We start from the raw sequence: 15,975 nt of genomic DNA on the forward strand, positions 1-15,975 counted from the left end.
CTATGAGGGTGTTTAATACATTAAAATCAATCAAGAACATGCAATAAACTCTTAAGGAGGTTGTCCATGATTAAAAACAAGGAGGACTTCTAAAACCCACACTTGTCCATATGTGTTCTGCTTGGTATTTGAGATCACCTCCACTGAAGCGAATGGGACAAAGTTGGAATATAACACTTATCCCATGGTCGAACGTTCAACAAAGTCAAAATTGTAAAAGTATTTTCAGAATTCAGATAGAAGTGATTGGAGAGAGCTGCACATGCACAGCCACCTCTCCATTCATGGAACTAAGATGCTAACCTAAAAAAAGGGAAAGTGGTTTGTCCAAAACAAGTTTATACAACAGCAGAATGATAATGGAAGTGCAGGAACTGTCACATAAAGGAGTCCAGCAGCCCCCATTGGCCCCATTGACTGGTACAGAAACTGTTGGGTTTCCGTCCCGGGCCTTGTCCTGTATTTTTGTTGGGATCTACAATGGAAGTTCTACAACGCAAATGTGAACGCAACTTCAATTGTAAAGAATTCAGTTTTTATTATCAATGATAAGTATGGTAGGATAAAGAAAGCTGTTAGGACCATCTTTGTTTGGTAGAAGACATGGCTGAATATGAATGATAATATGAGAACATATTCAGTTCTGTTCCTTTGACTACAATCTAATTATACCCAGAGTCGTAGCATTGTCCTCATTCCTTCCAATCCTTCTCAATAGAAAGCTGTCGTGATCACAGACTCTCAGAAACTTTGAAGATGATAAAAAGGTATGTGTATTTCCGGACTATGAATAATTAACTTTTATCATGAAAAGGTGATATGAAATGAAATGCTGAAAATAACTTTGAATTATTTCTCACTCCGAAATCATTCATTTGAAGTTCCTAATTAAAAGGTGACCAGGGACTTTGAAAAAAAGTCTGTTCGTTTCTACCAAAAAAAAAAAAAACCTCACTCTGGATCTTGAGTTGACAAATTATTTTTTATTTTTTACTGGACAGCTTATTCAAAATTTATGAACAGACATTTTTTTTTAAGGATACATTGAAAAAGCCTAATAAACAGTGATGAGCGAGTATGTTCTGTTAACCCTTTCGGCGAGCATGCTCGGGTGCTCGCCGAGTATCTTCAGCGTGCTCGGGTGTTATGTTTTAGTCACTCCGAGCTCATGATTTGCGACTGTTTGACAGGTTTAATACATGTGAGGAATGCCTAAGAAACAGGCATCCCTCACATGTATTAAAGCGGTCAGTCGCAAATCATGAGCACCAAGTGATTAAGTTAAAACATAACACCCGAGCACGCTGAAGATACTCGGAAAACAGCCGAGCATGCTCGCTCATCACTACTAATAAACCATTCTGATCATCAGTGATCCATGTCTACAGCCCTGAATTCCGATATGAAGACATCAGCTGCATTCACTGAGAACTGTAAAATGATAATTCCAGGCATAATAATGAGTTTTTCCAGCTTCAAAAAAATCATTATTTTTTTAAGAATGTGGTAAAAAAGTGCCCCATTTTAATGGACTGTTGGAAACTGCTCTTGACCCTGGGTTGTGACTAGCATTATATGTTGCATAGAATAACATTTTAAAGGGGACCTGTCACCGGGTAAAAGTGGGCAGTTTCTGCTCTTATTTTATTCCCCCTGCTCCATCCTTTTTTTTTGCTTTTTCTTTAAATCTGCTAAACTGATCCAGAGATATGGGCATTATATTTAGTGCTATTTTTTCCTAATCTTTACCTAGGGGTTGTAGCTCACAGGTTAATTATGCAGAGCAGCCTAAAGACACGCCCACAGGGAACCCTGCTTACCTCGCCCCCTTAGTAAAGACCAAAATAATTAACACTTAATAAAAAAGCCCATATCTCTTGAGCTGTACAGCGGATTTAAAAAACAAAAAACAGAATTCTTATGGGAGTAGTGGGAATAAAATAAGAATAATAACTGCCCACTTTTGACCTGGTGACAGGTCCTCTTAAAATATGTTGGATTTTTTTAATATTATCATTATCAATAATAAAATAAAGTCTTGAAATCTTGCAGTTTTCACTAATAATAGAATGACACTTTATTACTTATTGTACATACAGTATATCGATGAACTACTCTGCATGGACATCTGCTATGAGAAATGTATTTAACAGAATGGACAAGTCTTCCAGTTGACATTGCTTATTCTTCTATTTTTCAAATCCAACAAATAAAGTCGTTAAAAAAAAAATAGACACACACTTACTGTTCTGTTGAGATGACTTTACAGGAGTCATCTCATTACATTGTACACAGCTGACTTTCAGTATAAATCAGACCGTTGTCACCTCCAGAAGTACTCGGATGACTCTGTGATAGTTGGCGGTATTGGGAAGGACCAGGATGAAGAGGAATATAGAAGGGTGGTTGCGGACTTTGTAGTATGGTGCCAGGCTAACCATCTAGAACTAAATGTTAAGAAAACCAGGGAGTTGGTGATGAGCTATGGAAGGTGCAAGAAGGTATGCCTACCTGTTACCATTGACGGTCAGGATGTGGAGATGGTGGACAGTTTCAAATACTTGGGGGTTTACCTGGATAGCAAGCTAGACTGGAAGTGCCACATGCAGAAGGTCTACAAGAAGGGGATGAGTAGATTGTACTTCCTAAGGAAGTTAAGGTCGTTTAATGTGTGTGGCAAAATGCTTGAGGTGTTCTACCAATCCATTGTGGCTAGTGCCACCTTTGCGGCAATAATTTGCTGGGGTAACAGTGTGCGTGTTGCTGACGCCAACAAGCTCAACAAACTTATCAAGAAGGCTAGCTCGACGGTGGGCCTACAGCTTGGGACTTTTGAAGAGGTGGTAGAGGATAGGATTAAGAAGAAGTGCAGAGCTATAATGGGCAACAACACACACCCGCTTTATGAACTGTTTGCGAAACAGAAGAGCACATTCAGCAATCGCCTAATACAACTAAGGTGTAAAAAGGAAAAATACAGGAGATCGTTTGTTCCAACAGCTATGGGGGTGTTTAACAAATGTCTGAAAAGCAATGTCTAAAGCATTCCAAATGTTATGTTATCATATGTGTCATGTTCGAGATCTGTGTTCTACTGCTGTGATACCGCAATTTCCTCCGGGATAAATAAAGTATATCTTATCTTATCTTATCTTATCTTATCTTTATCTTATTATCATCACAGGCAAGATTACAATGACTGAGAACACGTATGTACAGGTGACACAGGATACTCCATTCACAATAGATAATGGTCACAGCTCATGTCTTCCCAGTGGCGTTGCATGGGGGCCACAGGGGCGCTTGCCTGGGGGAAAAAATTCTTAGGGGTGCAAAAAATTTGCAAGGAGGAAAAAAAAAAATTGCAAATGTTTCGTTCGCTAGCTCTGAAGATCAGGGGCAGTGCACATGCCCCAGACTTTGGCTGGGTAAAGCGGATCTCTGGAAGAGTGCCACTCTGGTAATTGCAATCATGATGCCGAAACAGTTGGATCCTGTCCCTGCCCCTTCACTCTGCTTCTTGTAGGCTGCATGCTGCTGTAGGCCAACAGTATGTGAGATGTCAGCATCCTAGGGAAATGACATCACAGCATTGCTCCCCCTGCACTGACCCACTCTGTGTGCAGGCAAGAATAGGACTTGCTTGCTTGGATTAAATGAGTATAAACTTTGCTATTTTTTTGGAGGGGGGGGGTGCACAAAGATTGCATTATATTTAAAGGGGGCATCATAACTTTACAAGGGGGCACAAATAGGACAATAATACTTTCTAAAAGGACCAGTAAGGGGGCATTATTTCTTTAAGGCGGCACTGAGGGGGCATTATTTATTTTAGTGGGCCCTCAAGAACATGGATTACTTGATTAAGATGCGCAATCAGGCCTGGCCTGGCAATCTGCCCTATCGGCCAGATGCCCACTGGCTTGCTGGCGCACTGGGCCACTTGGGCCGTTTATGTATAGACCGAGTACAGTCCCGTGGGCCGCATGTGACCCGCCAAGGGGTTTGCTATGGCCCGCAGAGTTGTCCAGGAGATGACAACTTTCTTGTTCCTACATTCAAATATATTTGCGTCTTTCAGATGCGAATACATTTGAACACACACTGTGGCGCCGGGACAGGAGCAGCGCAGCGCTCATTAGCCCCGCACCCATGTGCAGCAGTATGATGAGGTCAGCACGCTGCTGACATCATTACACTGCTTCCGGTGCAGAGGAGCAGAGTCAGCGTGGGCAGTGGTAAGTGCTCCAGGAGGAGCTGAAGATTTTAAATGTTTTATCATTATGGATGGGGAGGGGGTAGAACAATTGTGAAAGGGGGAACAGTTTTGCTACAGGCAGTGTGGGGGGGATGGGGGCTACTTTATTCTTGCTTTTGCAAGATTAGGGAGGTCTCCACCCCTACCTTGTGGGCTATGCAATTAAATGCCGTTCTCTGCAGCGTGTCCACATGGACATTACCTGTCAGATCTGCTCATATAGGTACTATACACATGATCAGTTTTTAAATACATCAGATAGGGACTGCTCTGATGTGGGTGTGGCGCCCCTGAGGGTTCAGTCACCACAGAGGTGTGGTGTCTCCTTCTCTCAGGTAAGGAGGGAGTGCTGCCCGGGACCCCCACACCTGCATCCAACACTACACTACTCCAGGCCGGCTGGAAGGGCAAGATGCAATGTGTTTCCTGCTGAACCCTGTCCCTGGCGGGAGTGGGGGGAACCCAGAGGTAGGGGGAACCAGTAGTGGGTATGGGTGGAGGAAGTAGTTTAGAGGAGCACTATAGAGTGAAATATAAAAAGGGAAGCCATCTTAGGGTGGCAGATCAGATCAGTTCAGAAGAGAGTGTCAGTCAGTCAGGGAGCAGAGTCTCTTCCGGAGCTCTGCTCCACAAGTAGGGCCCAGTCCTAGAGGCTCCGTTCTAAGAAGGGATCCTAGGGGGCACCCGTACGCCCCACATCTGTCAGAAGACAGAGGGATCGTAGGCCGCAAGAAGGGGACCGGCCCCTGGTCCAGTCGTGTTACTCTACGTCTCGGCTGGGAAAACCGGAGGCTTCTGGCTTCTATAGCCAGTTGCTGAAGCCTCATTCTAATCCCCGTGAGGGTCAAGCAGGTCCGGGAACTCCGACGAGACAGGAGGGACTTCAGAGCACCCGAGTGGGATTGAGAGTGGGAAGCGCAGGGCAGGAGGGAGAAAGACCCAGCGTGAAGACGGTCTAGCTAGGAACACAAGAAAGTGGGGTTCTGCCAGGTACTCCTGATCTGCCTGAGGAAGTGCTGAACCTCTGCCTGGCGAAAACAGCACGACATGGGAGGTTGACACATGTACAGTGCACCAGTGGAACCGTCATAAGAAATGTGAGTAAAAACTCGTAACACGTAAACAGCGTAGCTTACACCACCTTACACTGCCCTGGAGCTAGCTCTACCTGTAGAGTGCCACACCACCCCTGCTGCTATAACACCAGCTCCAGAGGACTGCTCCGCAGCGGCGGCTCCCTTTTGGCCACAATCCACAGGTGGCGTCACGAACTTTCCCAAAAACCCCATATAAACAGAAGTCCCCCTTTTTACTGACCGCCCTGGGTCATGGACCGGGCCAGCTACCGTGATATCCCCCAGCAACCGGAGGCCCGATTGCCGAGTACCCCACGGCCCAGGGGGCGCGTCAGCTTTGGCGTCACGAACAGGATACGTGACCAACCCGTTATCGGCGGGTAAAGTGTGCCTAGAGAACTGTGTTATGAAACTGAATGTGGCGCCCACCCCAGAAGAATGGGCGCCATTATGTGCTTGATCAAAGACAACAATATGGAACCTTTCATCGTGGGCCGAGTCCCAGAATGGCGCCAAAAGCATATCTTGCCTCTTGCAACAGTAACTGTCCGCATAGATGTGTCCGTCAAGGCAGGGAGGACGTCGCAAGGAGTGACCGACTGCAGATTGCCATGGGACCACCCCTGAAAGAGGAGAGGAGGAGGAGAAAAGGAATGGAGACAGGGTGTGGTCTTAACCAGTCTAGACAGACCGCATCCGGCAGCCAGCATGGATGCACGCCAGGACCAAGCCTCCGCCTCTCGCCTGCTGCAGTGGCAAGCGAGTCCCCTCACCCAGGAGGGAGAAGCCGGAAAATTGTCCCCGGAGGATGCAGAGTTCCTCCAGAGTGAAGTCTTGGAGCTGAGCCAACAAGTGGAACAGGCCCAGCAAGCAGCGGTCATCAAATGGAGGAGGGAGCTGCTAGAGAAGTTGGCAGCACGGCGGAGAGCAGCACCGGATGCTAGCAGCGGCACCCCAGCCCCGGCGGAGCCATAAGAGCACCAGGAGGCCGTATACATCACAGGAGCAGGTAGGAAGAGTTCCCCTGTCCCGGGAGCTGCAAGCGCCGACCTGCTCCTGGGCCTCCTTCACCAACACTCCCCGTATTCCGCCATGCCTTCTCTGGAGCAGCTGCTCTGCCAGGAACCTCCACCCCCGGCGCTGACCCTGAGGACCTTTCACTTAGTGCCCTCCCGGAAAATCCACTCCCGGGCGCCGAAGCCAGGGGCCTTCTACTCGCCGCCCTCCCGGAGCCTCCACCTCTGGCACCCGAGTGGGTGTACTGCGCGCCGGCTTTTGACTGGTCCGCCCGGATCGAGGACCAGCAGCCGTGCCTGCTACTCCCGACACCAGCGCCCCCGGTTGCCTACTCCAGCGGAGAGGAGTTTTGCTGGGACAACCAGGGGGGGGGGGGCCTGATGGGGTTCCCGCGGGAGACCCAGGCAGAAGCCCTGCAGAGGAAGGAATTCTGCAGGCGGGAGCTCCAGCAGCTGGAGAAGGAGCGGCGCACTCGGTGGGCGCGGTGTGAGCGCCTGGAGGCCTGAAGCAAGGCCGCCAAGGCTCAAGTGCGTCAGGCAGAGTCAGCCCACCCCAGCCCCCGCGAGGAAGGACTCGTGGTAAAGTTTGACCTGAAGGCTGGGTGGGGCTTTATCAGAGATCCTAATTTTGCACGGGACATTTTCATAAACCGGCGGGATGTGGAGCCCGAGCTGGAACAGGGCCATCTCGAACCGGAATCTATACCCCGGTGACAGGGTCACCTACACATGTCACCAAGGGGGGCGCGGGTGGTACGCCCTGCAAGTGTACCGCGTCATCGAGGACACCCCCCGCAGGACATACCGTATGACCCGGCTGGGTCAGGTAAGAACCAGCAGTACCCCAGGAGGGGACCCCACTACTAGGCCAGTAGTTGGGACTAACTGCAAACAGTCACCCGTAAGGGTACCACCAGTTGTTTTATGTGTGCTTAATTACCCATCCGGGTATGCAGACTCCAGGCTGGAGACTGTGAACAGCCAAAGACTGATCTTGTATATAGTTCTGCACTTCTTAAAGTGCACCCCATTGGTTTTATATTGGCAACCATGACCTCAGAAGAAAAACCCGTTTGGCGTGGCGGAAGACGTGGTCCAACCCCAGGATCACCTATGCCCTGCAGCCACGCCAAGGGCCTACGTTGAGGGTTTGTGGACGGGTCCCTCATGCTGCTACTGTTATACCCTGTTACAGAAATGTTATTAAAAAGTGCTCTTATAATGTTTGATAAATATACCCTGTAACGTTAAAGTGATGTGCCTCCCTTAAAGAGAAGATAGTTTTATTATCTTATATGCGAATGCATTCTTAAAAATTTGCATGTCTGTGATAACCCTGTTTTACTCTGTTCCAGCCCACGGACGTGCTGTGTTTTACCAGGGGGGAGTGTGGCGCCCCTGAGGGTTCAGTCGCCACAGAGGTACTGCACCTCACCCAGAGGTGTGGTGTCTCCTTCTCTCAGGTAAGGAGGGAGTGCTGCCCGGAATCCCAACACCTGCATCCAACACTACACTACTCCAGGCCGGCTGGAAGGGCAAGATGCAATGTGTTTCCTGCTGAGCCCTGTCCCTGGCTGGAGTGGGGGGAACCCAGAGGTAGGGGGAACCAGTAGTGGGTGTGGGTGGAGGAAGTAGTTTAGAGGAGCACTATAGAGTGAAATATAAAAAGGGAAGCCATCTTAGGGTGGCAGATCAGTTCAGTTCAGAAGAGAGTGTCAGTCAGTCAGGGAGCAGAGTCTCTTTAGAAGCTCTGCTCCACAAGTAGGGCCCAGTCCTAGAGGCCCAGGTGGGGAGCAGAGGAGTAGGCTCCGTTCTAAGAAGGGATCCTAGGGGGTACGGAGAGTGCAGGACGGCACCCGTACGCCCCACATCTGTCAGAAGACAGAGGGATCGTAGGCCGCAAGAAGGGGACCGGCCGCTGGTCCAGTCGTGTTACTCTAGGTCTCGGCTGGGAAAATCGGAGGCTTCTGGCCTCTATAGCCAGTTGCTGAAGCCTCATTCTAATCCCCGTGAGGGTCAAGTGGTCTGGAAACTCCGACGAGACAGGAGGGACTTCAGAGCACCCGAGTGGGATTGAGAGTGGGAAGAGCAGGGCAGGAGGGAGAAAGACCCAGCGTGAAGACGGTCTAGCTAGGAACTCAAGAAAGTAGGGTTCTGCCAGGTACTCCTGATCTGCCTGAGGAAGTGCTGAACCCCTGCCTGGTGAAAACAGCGCGACGTGGGAGGCTGACACCTGTACAGTGCACCAGTGGAACCGTCATAAGAACTGTGAGTAAAGACTCGGATGACTGCACCGCACAGCCTCCGTCCCTTCTTTCTTCTGCGCCATCTCTCCCTCACGGCACTACAACGCCCAGCGTAACTTACACCACCTTACACTCCCCTGGAGCTAGCTCTACCTGTGGAGAGCCACACCACCCCTGCTGCCGTAACACCAGCTCCAGTATTTTTATACGTTTGTTTTACTGTGTCCTTGTGTGTTTCAGTCTTTCGGTGGTATGAACACTGTCCTACAGACTTGTTCACCGTGTGCATGGCCCATGTGTTTGTTTTTTTTATTCAGAGAAGCAGTGGATGTGGGGGTGGGTGTGTGTCGGGGATATTTTGCAGAGGGGCAGTGTGTGTGTGGTGGGGGATATTTTGCAATTGGGCAGTGTGTTGGGGGAATATTTTGCAGAGGGTAACTCTTTGGGTGTGTGTCACGGATATTTTGCAGAGGGGCAGTATGAGTGGGATATTGTGCAGAGGGGCAGTGTGTGTGTGTAGTGGGGGGATATTTTGCAGAGGGGCAGTATGTATGGGATATTGTGCAGAGGGGCAGTGTGTGTGTGTAGTGGGGGGATATTTTGCAGAGGGGCAGTATGTGTGTTAGGGGGATATTTTGCAGAGGGGCAGTTTGTGTGTGTGTGTGTGTGTAGTAGAGGGATATTTTGCAGAGGGGCAGTGTGTGTGGGGGGGGGATATTTTGCAGAGGGCCAGTGTGCGTGGGGGTGATATTTTGCAGATGGGCAGTGTGAGTGGGGGGGTGATATTTTGCAGAGGGCCAGTGTGTGTGTGGGGGGGATATTTTGCAGAGGGCCAGTGTGTGTGGGGGGGATATTTTGCAGAGGGCCAGTGTGTGTGTGGGGGGGATATTTTGCAGAGGGGCAGTGTGTGTGGGGGGGGATATTTTGCAGAGGTACGGTGTGTGTGTGTGTAATATTTTGCAGAGGGACAGTGTGTGTGTGGAGATATTTTGCAGAGGGGCAGTATGTGTGTGGCACCCCAGGGGGTCTGGTTGCCACAGTGGTAGAAATACCATGTCTGAGAGCGAGCATGGGTTTTCCTGGTCAGGAGCACATTTGCATGCAACACCTCCTGCCCCAGTCCAGGGAGGGAAGGAACCTGCCCTTTATAAACTGGATCTGGGGCGGGGTTAGAGAGTTAGTTCCAGAGGAAGGGACAGAGCAGCAGCAAGGAGCTCTGTAGGAGCCAGGAGCTGAAGGCCAGGGATTGGAGCTGATAGAGCTCATCCTGGCAGAAGACGCAGAGAACCGGACACCGGAGTTCGAGGCTGTGAGGATATTCACATCCAGCAGCAGAAACCACCTGGCAGGAGATTTCAGGTCCTCTGGCCATAGAAAGCCTGGAGGCTCAGTCACACGCAAGGGATCGGCACCGCCATCGAGGAGTGGAAGGCACCAAAGGCCCCAAGTCACCAGCCATACGGGTGAGCACCACACGGTACACTCAGGGACGTGGGCTACTACACGACTACAGCAGGGTAGCCAGGAAGAGTGCAGTCAGACGGGAAGGCCTACACCTCCACCTGGCCAGGGGGACTCTTGTTCGCTCACAGACTGACCAGGCCTCTAATGTTAGCCAGTTCTCCCGGCAGGGCCTTCTTCATTACCAACAGTAAAGACCCTGAACTGCACTGCACGGGCTCTGAGTCATTTCTGCTGCGCCCATGCACCACAACCCTCACCATCTACACACGCTGCCCTGAGGCTATACTCCTCCCGTGAGGAGTTATACTACCCTCTGCTGCGCACCCAACATCAGCCTCAGCGGTCTGCCCCGCAGCGGCAGTTCTCAGTGACCGCAATCCACGGGTGGCGTAGTCAGACATTTCAACATTAAAAACCAAGTAAACAGATCCGCCACTGGTTTGACCACCCTGAGCCACGGGACCGGGTCGCCGCCACGGAGACTACGACCCCTGACATTACACAGAGACCCGGCTCCGGGTATTCCCCTACACACGGCCCAGGGGGCGCGTCATGCGTGTTGGGGGATATTTTTCAGAGGGGCAGTATGAGTGTTGGGGGATATTTTGCAGAGGGGCAGGGTGTGTGTGTGTGTGTGGGGGGGGGATTTTGCAAATGGGTAGTGTGTGGGGGGGGATATTTTGCAGAGGGCCTGTGTGTGGGGGGGATTTTTGCAGAAAGGCAGTGTAGGTGTGTGGGGGGGATATTTTGCAGGGGAGTAGTGTAGGGGGTATACTTTGTGCAGGTAGTTCAGCAATTATTTATTCAGGGGAGCAGCATGGGAGATATTTATATTTATGGGGCAGTATAATGATACTTTTATTTTTAAGGGCATCGTGTTGGGATTTCACCCCACAAACTATTTATATACACATAGAAGACAAGTCCCGCAATATCTTTACATGGCCGGTCCATGAATCCTTTAGTGAGGAATCAGTGTTTAAATTGATAGTCAAATGAGGCTGAAGTTCTCTTGGCATGTCAAAGCTCTTCCCAAGCCGGTGCTCTCCCCAGCTGTAATCCCCACGGCCTCTTCCTGCTTAACGTCACACAGCATAGAGCTGTCAGTCAAGCAGTAAGAGGCAACGCTGGGAAGAGAATAGAGCTGGAGTGACTGAGGCTTGGGAAGATCTTTCACACACTGAAAGTATTTAAGTCTCATTGCATATCGATTCAAATGCTAATATCTCAGTAACGAAGAAGCAGACTGTCTATGTAAAGATATTGCTGGACTTGTCTTTAAAAAAGCTACATGCACATATAAATAGGAGGTGAAATACTGCTGACACATTCCCTTTAAAGGGGTATGCCCATCTCTAAGATCCAATATGTAGAAGGTGTAATAATAATAATATTAGCAAATATCTCCAATTAGAAATATAGTACAGTTCTTCTGATTCACTATGTTGCTTACCCCATGTGCAGAACATTGCAGTAGCTTAGATATCCATAGTTACGACCAGTCATTTAGTGACAGTTAGTTGTTAGTGATGGTAACCATGGATAACTAAGCTACTGCAATGCCCTGCACATGGGGTAAGCAACATAGTGAATCAGAAGAACTATACAACATTTCTAATTGGAGGCATTTGCTAATATTATTATTATTACACCTAATACATATTGGGATAGGATCTTGGAGATGGGAATACCCCTTTAACCAATGGGTCATTGTGATACATTTCCTTCAAAAATTTAGGCTGAAATGGAAAAGAGGTTGCCTCTGTTGTTGAAAAATAATTTTCTCTGCGGCATTTCAGAGAAATAGTATTTTTAAAACTAGCCAGGAGATATGCAAACACAAGCAACAGACCGGTCCCCGATAGCTTCTGTCTGCCCTACTCCCCTAGACTGAAGGTCTGCCTCTATATGTGTATGTGTCTGTATAAAGAGAGACCAATCAATCTAGGAGAGCGGGGCGGGGAAAACCCATGGGACCTGCCTCTTGGACTAGTCATCCCAGTCACATTGTCCCCAGTTTGCAATAAAAAGTATATTATCTCTGAAATGTTCCAGCATTTTACAGTAAACCACACCTGGCTGCGGTATTGGGGTCAGTCTTTGATTCGGGCTGTCCGTGGTTCAGGCAGCGGGAATCAATTATAAGGTTCCCTTGAAGGCTAAATTCACAAGTCCATGAAACACGACCCGGGCACAGATCTGAAAACCCACTGGCGGGTCTCCTGACCTGAGCTTACTGTTTCATAGGCATATATATGGTAGCTAGCTCAGGCCATTTGGGCTAGATATTGTGATTCGAGTTCGGTCCGTATTTCACAGACTTGTTATTTCAGCCTAAATCTTATACAGGAGAATGGATGATATGGAACATCTAAGTAATGATTATCTAAGAAGTTGTCAGACAGCCGGTCAACCAATGTGTCCTAGATTTCTCAGGTCCGCTGACATATGGTCATAACGAGGGCAAGAAGATTTGGCATACAAATCCCGCTCTTTCTATCGCTTCCTATCTCTTCTTGACTGCTTTTTAAAGGAGATGTCTGATTGGAAAAAGAAATAAAAAGATGGTAAACTTTATTAGGGTCTTCTGATGGGAGATGAGAGGGGAATACACCTATGAAGACCTTCATCCGTTAGGAAGAGCATTTCTTTCTCTGGAGGACAAAAATGTGTAATGCCTCATTTCACCTGCGGTGGAGCTACAGAGGATTGGAACACTTTTTGTCATGATTTCCAACAAATTACAGCAGATTGTTAAGGTCCAAGCGGTAGGAAAACCTTCAGTCTGCTTTATTCGAGGGAATCCTTCTGATAAAAAGGTATAGCCGAAATGAAGAAAAAAAACCCTTTAAGCTGCAGAATATATTATAATGATTATGATTTAATTAATTTTAGAAAACATATAAACATATTTGGTTGATACAACTTTAGTCAGATTAAGTCATTTTAGATGAGAACAATTAAGTATAACATCTGTGGTTTTATCTTGTTACGGACAGGAGTTGTCAAAGCAGAATTGTTGGCATTTTGGAGCCCAATTAATTGGAGACGTAGAATCTGTATCTTATCATATGTTATACGGCTTTAACCAAAATATAATGCAGAATTGGAAAAAAAAAGAAAAGGAAAAAAAAAAGAAGATAACCTCAAAAAAAGAATAAATATGACATTTGTGAAATTGTAATTTACTCTCTTCTAATTTGCAACAGAAGCTTCTCTGATTTTAAAGAGACACAATTGTCACTTTCCCCAATAAACTAAAACTAGAATTAATGTGTATCTTTAAAAGATACATTTGGCATTTTATACGAATGCAACATAATTTTGTTCTTCCATTTTTGACACTCACACTGCAAGGAAATCAAGATCGGAGATACGTAGGGAATGACCGCTGCAGTCCACAAAATTGCATGAGGCTCAAGGTACAGTATTGCTTTGGCGTGCAGCTGCAGCTTGATTGTTAAAATTAATCAGTACCACTACAAAAAGTCTGGAAGATGCCCAAGGCCAATTCTCATTCCGGGCTTGTGGATGTAAATGTAGAGACAGAGACCCTGATTTCATCAAATCACTGTTTTCTCAGCAGGAGATTATCACTAGAGGACTAGTAAACCTTCTGCCAAGTAGTCCTCCACATTCATGAGCTCTATATAACTGCGCCTCCACCACTGATTGGCAGCTTTCTGCCTATGCACAGTGTACGCAGAAAGCAGCCAATCAGTGATGTGGGCAGAGTTTTGCAGAGCTCAGCATTCACAGAACTGCTAGATCTGCAGCAGATAAAACAATTTTTAATCAAAACTGCAGGACCCGGTAAAGTAAGTGAGACATTGCTGGAATCATGTTCTCTGACCCAACATCATGCTGTTCTCAAATGGCTTAGCAAAAACCTGTTGACAGATTGTGTTTAAACAGTAATTTCACTTTTTTTTCAGAAAACAACAGTACAAGCAAAGAGTAGAAACTTTGTAATGCATTTTATTAGAAAAAAAAGCCTATTTTTCCACTTATCAGTCACTCTTAAAAAGTGCTCAAATCTGTCTACGGATCTGTCTTCAGTAGGAGATCAAATTAGATCTGATGCATCTAGAAGTCTACTGAGACGTGAGAAGAGAGAAGCTGGAGGGAGAAAGAGGCAGAGAATAACAGAAGCTTCTATAACTTCTATTGACTAGAAGAGGAGTAAACGCTAAAGATTGTAGAATCGAGGTCATATAATGGTCTCATTTGCACTTTTGTATTTTGGTGAGCATTTTACATAATTATTTTCAGGTTCCATGGTGTAAATGGAAAATTCTTTAAAAGGGTTGTCAAGAATTGTAGCTCAAGTACAGTTCGGCTCCTACTGAAGAATAAAGGAGCTGAGCTGCAGTTTTCGGCAACAGCCACTACACAGAGTACGAAACTGTGATGCTCCGGCTTTGTATATTGTCTAAATATGGCTGCCGCTGGAGCTGATCGGTGCAGGGTATCTGATATTGATCACCTATGCTAGGGATATGGAATCAAAATCTAAGTAGTGGCAAACCCCTTTAAAATCTATTTTCTATGGTGCAACAACTGAAGAATGTAAAACCAAAAATGAGGCGGCACACCTGTTGGTATGAGTGCAATGTGTAGGTGCAGATTCACACTGTGGTCATTAGCAGAAAAAAACGTAGGTTAAAAACAATGAGCAAATAAATAGTAGTAGCACATGTAAATTGGGTACTTAGTTGACAATGTTATATAAAAAAAAAGAGTACAATCTATCCCACTGCGACAAGGAGTACCCAATCAGGATAGACCCTAACTCTAGTATCTCACCTCGCTATGTGCCATCAGGCCTCAAAATGGACGGGGGTAGAGCAGGACCTGGATATGACTGTTATACACCTGCCTGTAGAAAGCTATATAGACAAGGTGCACATCACAAAGAGGGGGGTGGGAGTGGCAGACCCCAATATGTACAACGTACAAGGAACTAAAGCAAAACCAAAAAAAGTGAGCTGGCACACCTAGACAAACCTGTTGGTATAAGTGCAATCTGTAGGTGCACATTCACATTGTTGAAGTTAACAGACAAAACGTAGGATAAAAACAATGAGAAAATACCCTGAAGTAAGTAAATGGGAATGTAGTAAACATCATTGATGCGACTGTTTAAGTTAATGGGTTATTTGTGGGGCACAGAGTTTGGCACAGGAAATGATGGACGGACGGCCGATCTGAAGTCATCGTTATTGTAGGATTCTAGAATAAGAGAGTTACACAGCTGCATAAAGAAATATCATGTTTTATTTTGATGTTTTATCACTTTTTGCACATCAGGTCATGCAGATCCAGTATGAGTAATATTATGGTACCTGCAATCTCTTCCAGAGTGTTCGCTCTCATGTCCAATAAGACCGTTCCATGCAGAATACAACTCCTCAACTCAAACAAGCTATGAAGAGACAATGTAGCCACGTAGGGCTTGCTCCACCGCTCTCCGCCATCTTCCACATCTTCTTCAAACTTCAACCATCTGTTCAAACAAGTGTTGGTTAAGTAGAATCAACCAAACAAATTTCTACCTAACAAACTGTTCAAAGTAGACTGTATTTACTGCTGCGGATGTACTGCACATTATGGATGTTACCGGACAACATTATTCATAAAGGGGTATTTCCACCTCAGCAAGTGATGGCAAATCTCTAGGATATGCCACCATAAAGGGGCCACAGTGCTGGTTCAGCGATGTGCCCCCTTTACAGTTTTCACACAGCTCAGGGGTCTTCTGCGCTATTCGCTGCACTGCGGCACCAGACGGGGAGGCAACGCTAAAGTTGGGCTGTGGCCTCTTCAATCTCTATATTTGCGAGGTGTTCTCAGAAGGCAGACTCCCAGGAATCATTATGTGATTGTGTCTCCTTGTGATCTGCCATCATTTACTA

At 46.9% G+C, this 15,975-nt stretch overlaps 1 protein-coding gene across 4 annotated transcripts in view; it reads right to left on the reverse strand.

Moving 5' to 3' along the window:
* SLC4A10 (solute carrier family 4 member 10) overlaps positions 1-15,975 on the reverse strand; it is a 369,946-nt gene that overhangs the window by 99,414 nt on the left and 254,557 nt on the right. For all 4 annotated transcript variants that reach the window (XM_073647057.1, XM_073647056.1, XM_073647058.1 and 1 more), the window contains exon 5: positions 15,406-15,566. In XM_073647057.1, the coding sequence (XP_073503158.1) occupies positions 15,406-15,566 (161 nt within the window). The remainder of the gene's footprint in view (positions 1-15,405; positions 15,567-15,975) is intronic.

Source organism: Phyllobates terribilis, unplaced genomic scaffold (assembly GCF_046119375.1).
Source record: "Phyllobates terribilis strain yellow unplaced genomic scaffold, ASM4611937v1 Scaffold_9__5_contigs__length_417890890, whole genome shotgun sequence".
Taxonomy (NCBI): Eukaryota; Metazoa; Chordata; class Amphibia; order Anura; family Dendrobatidae; genus Phyllobates; species Phyllobates terribilis.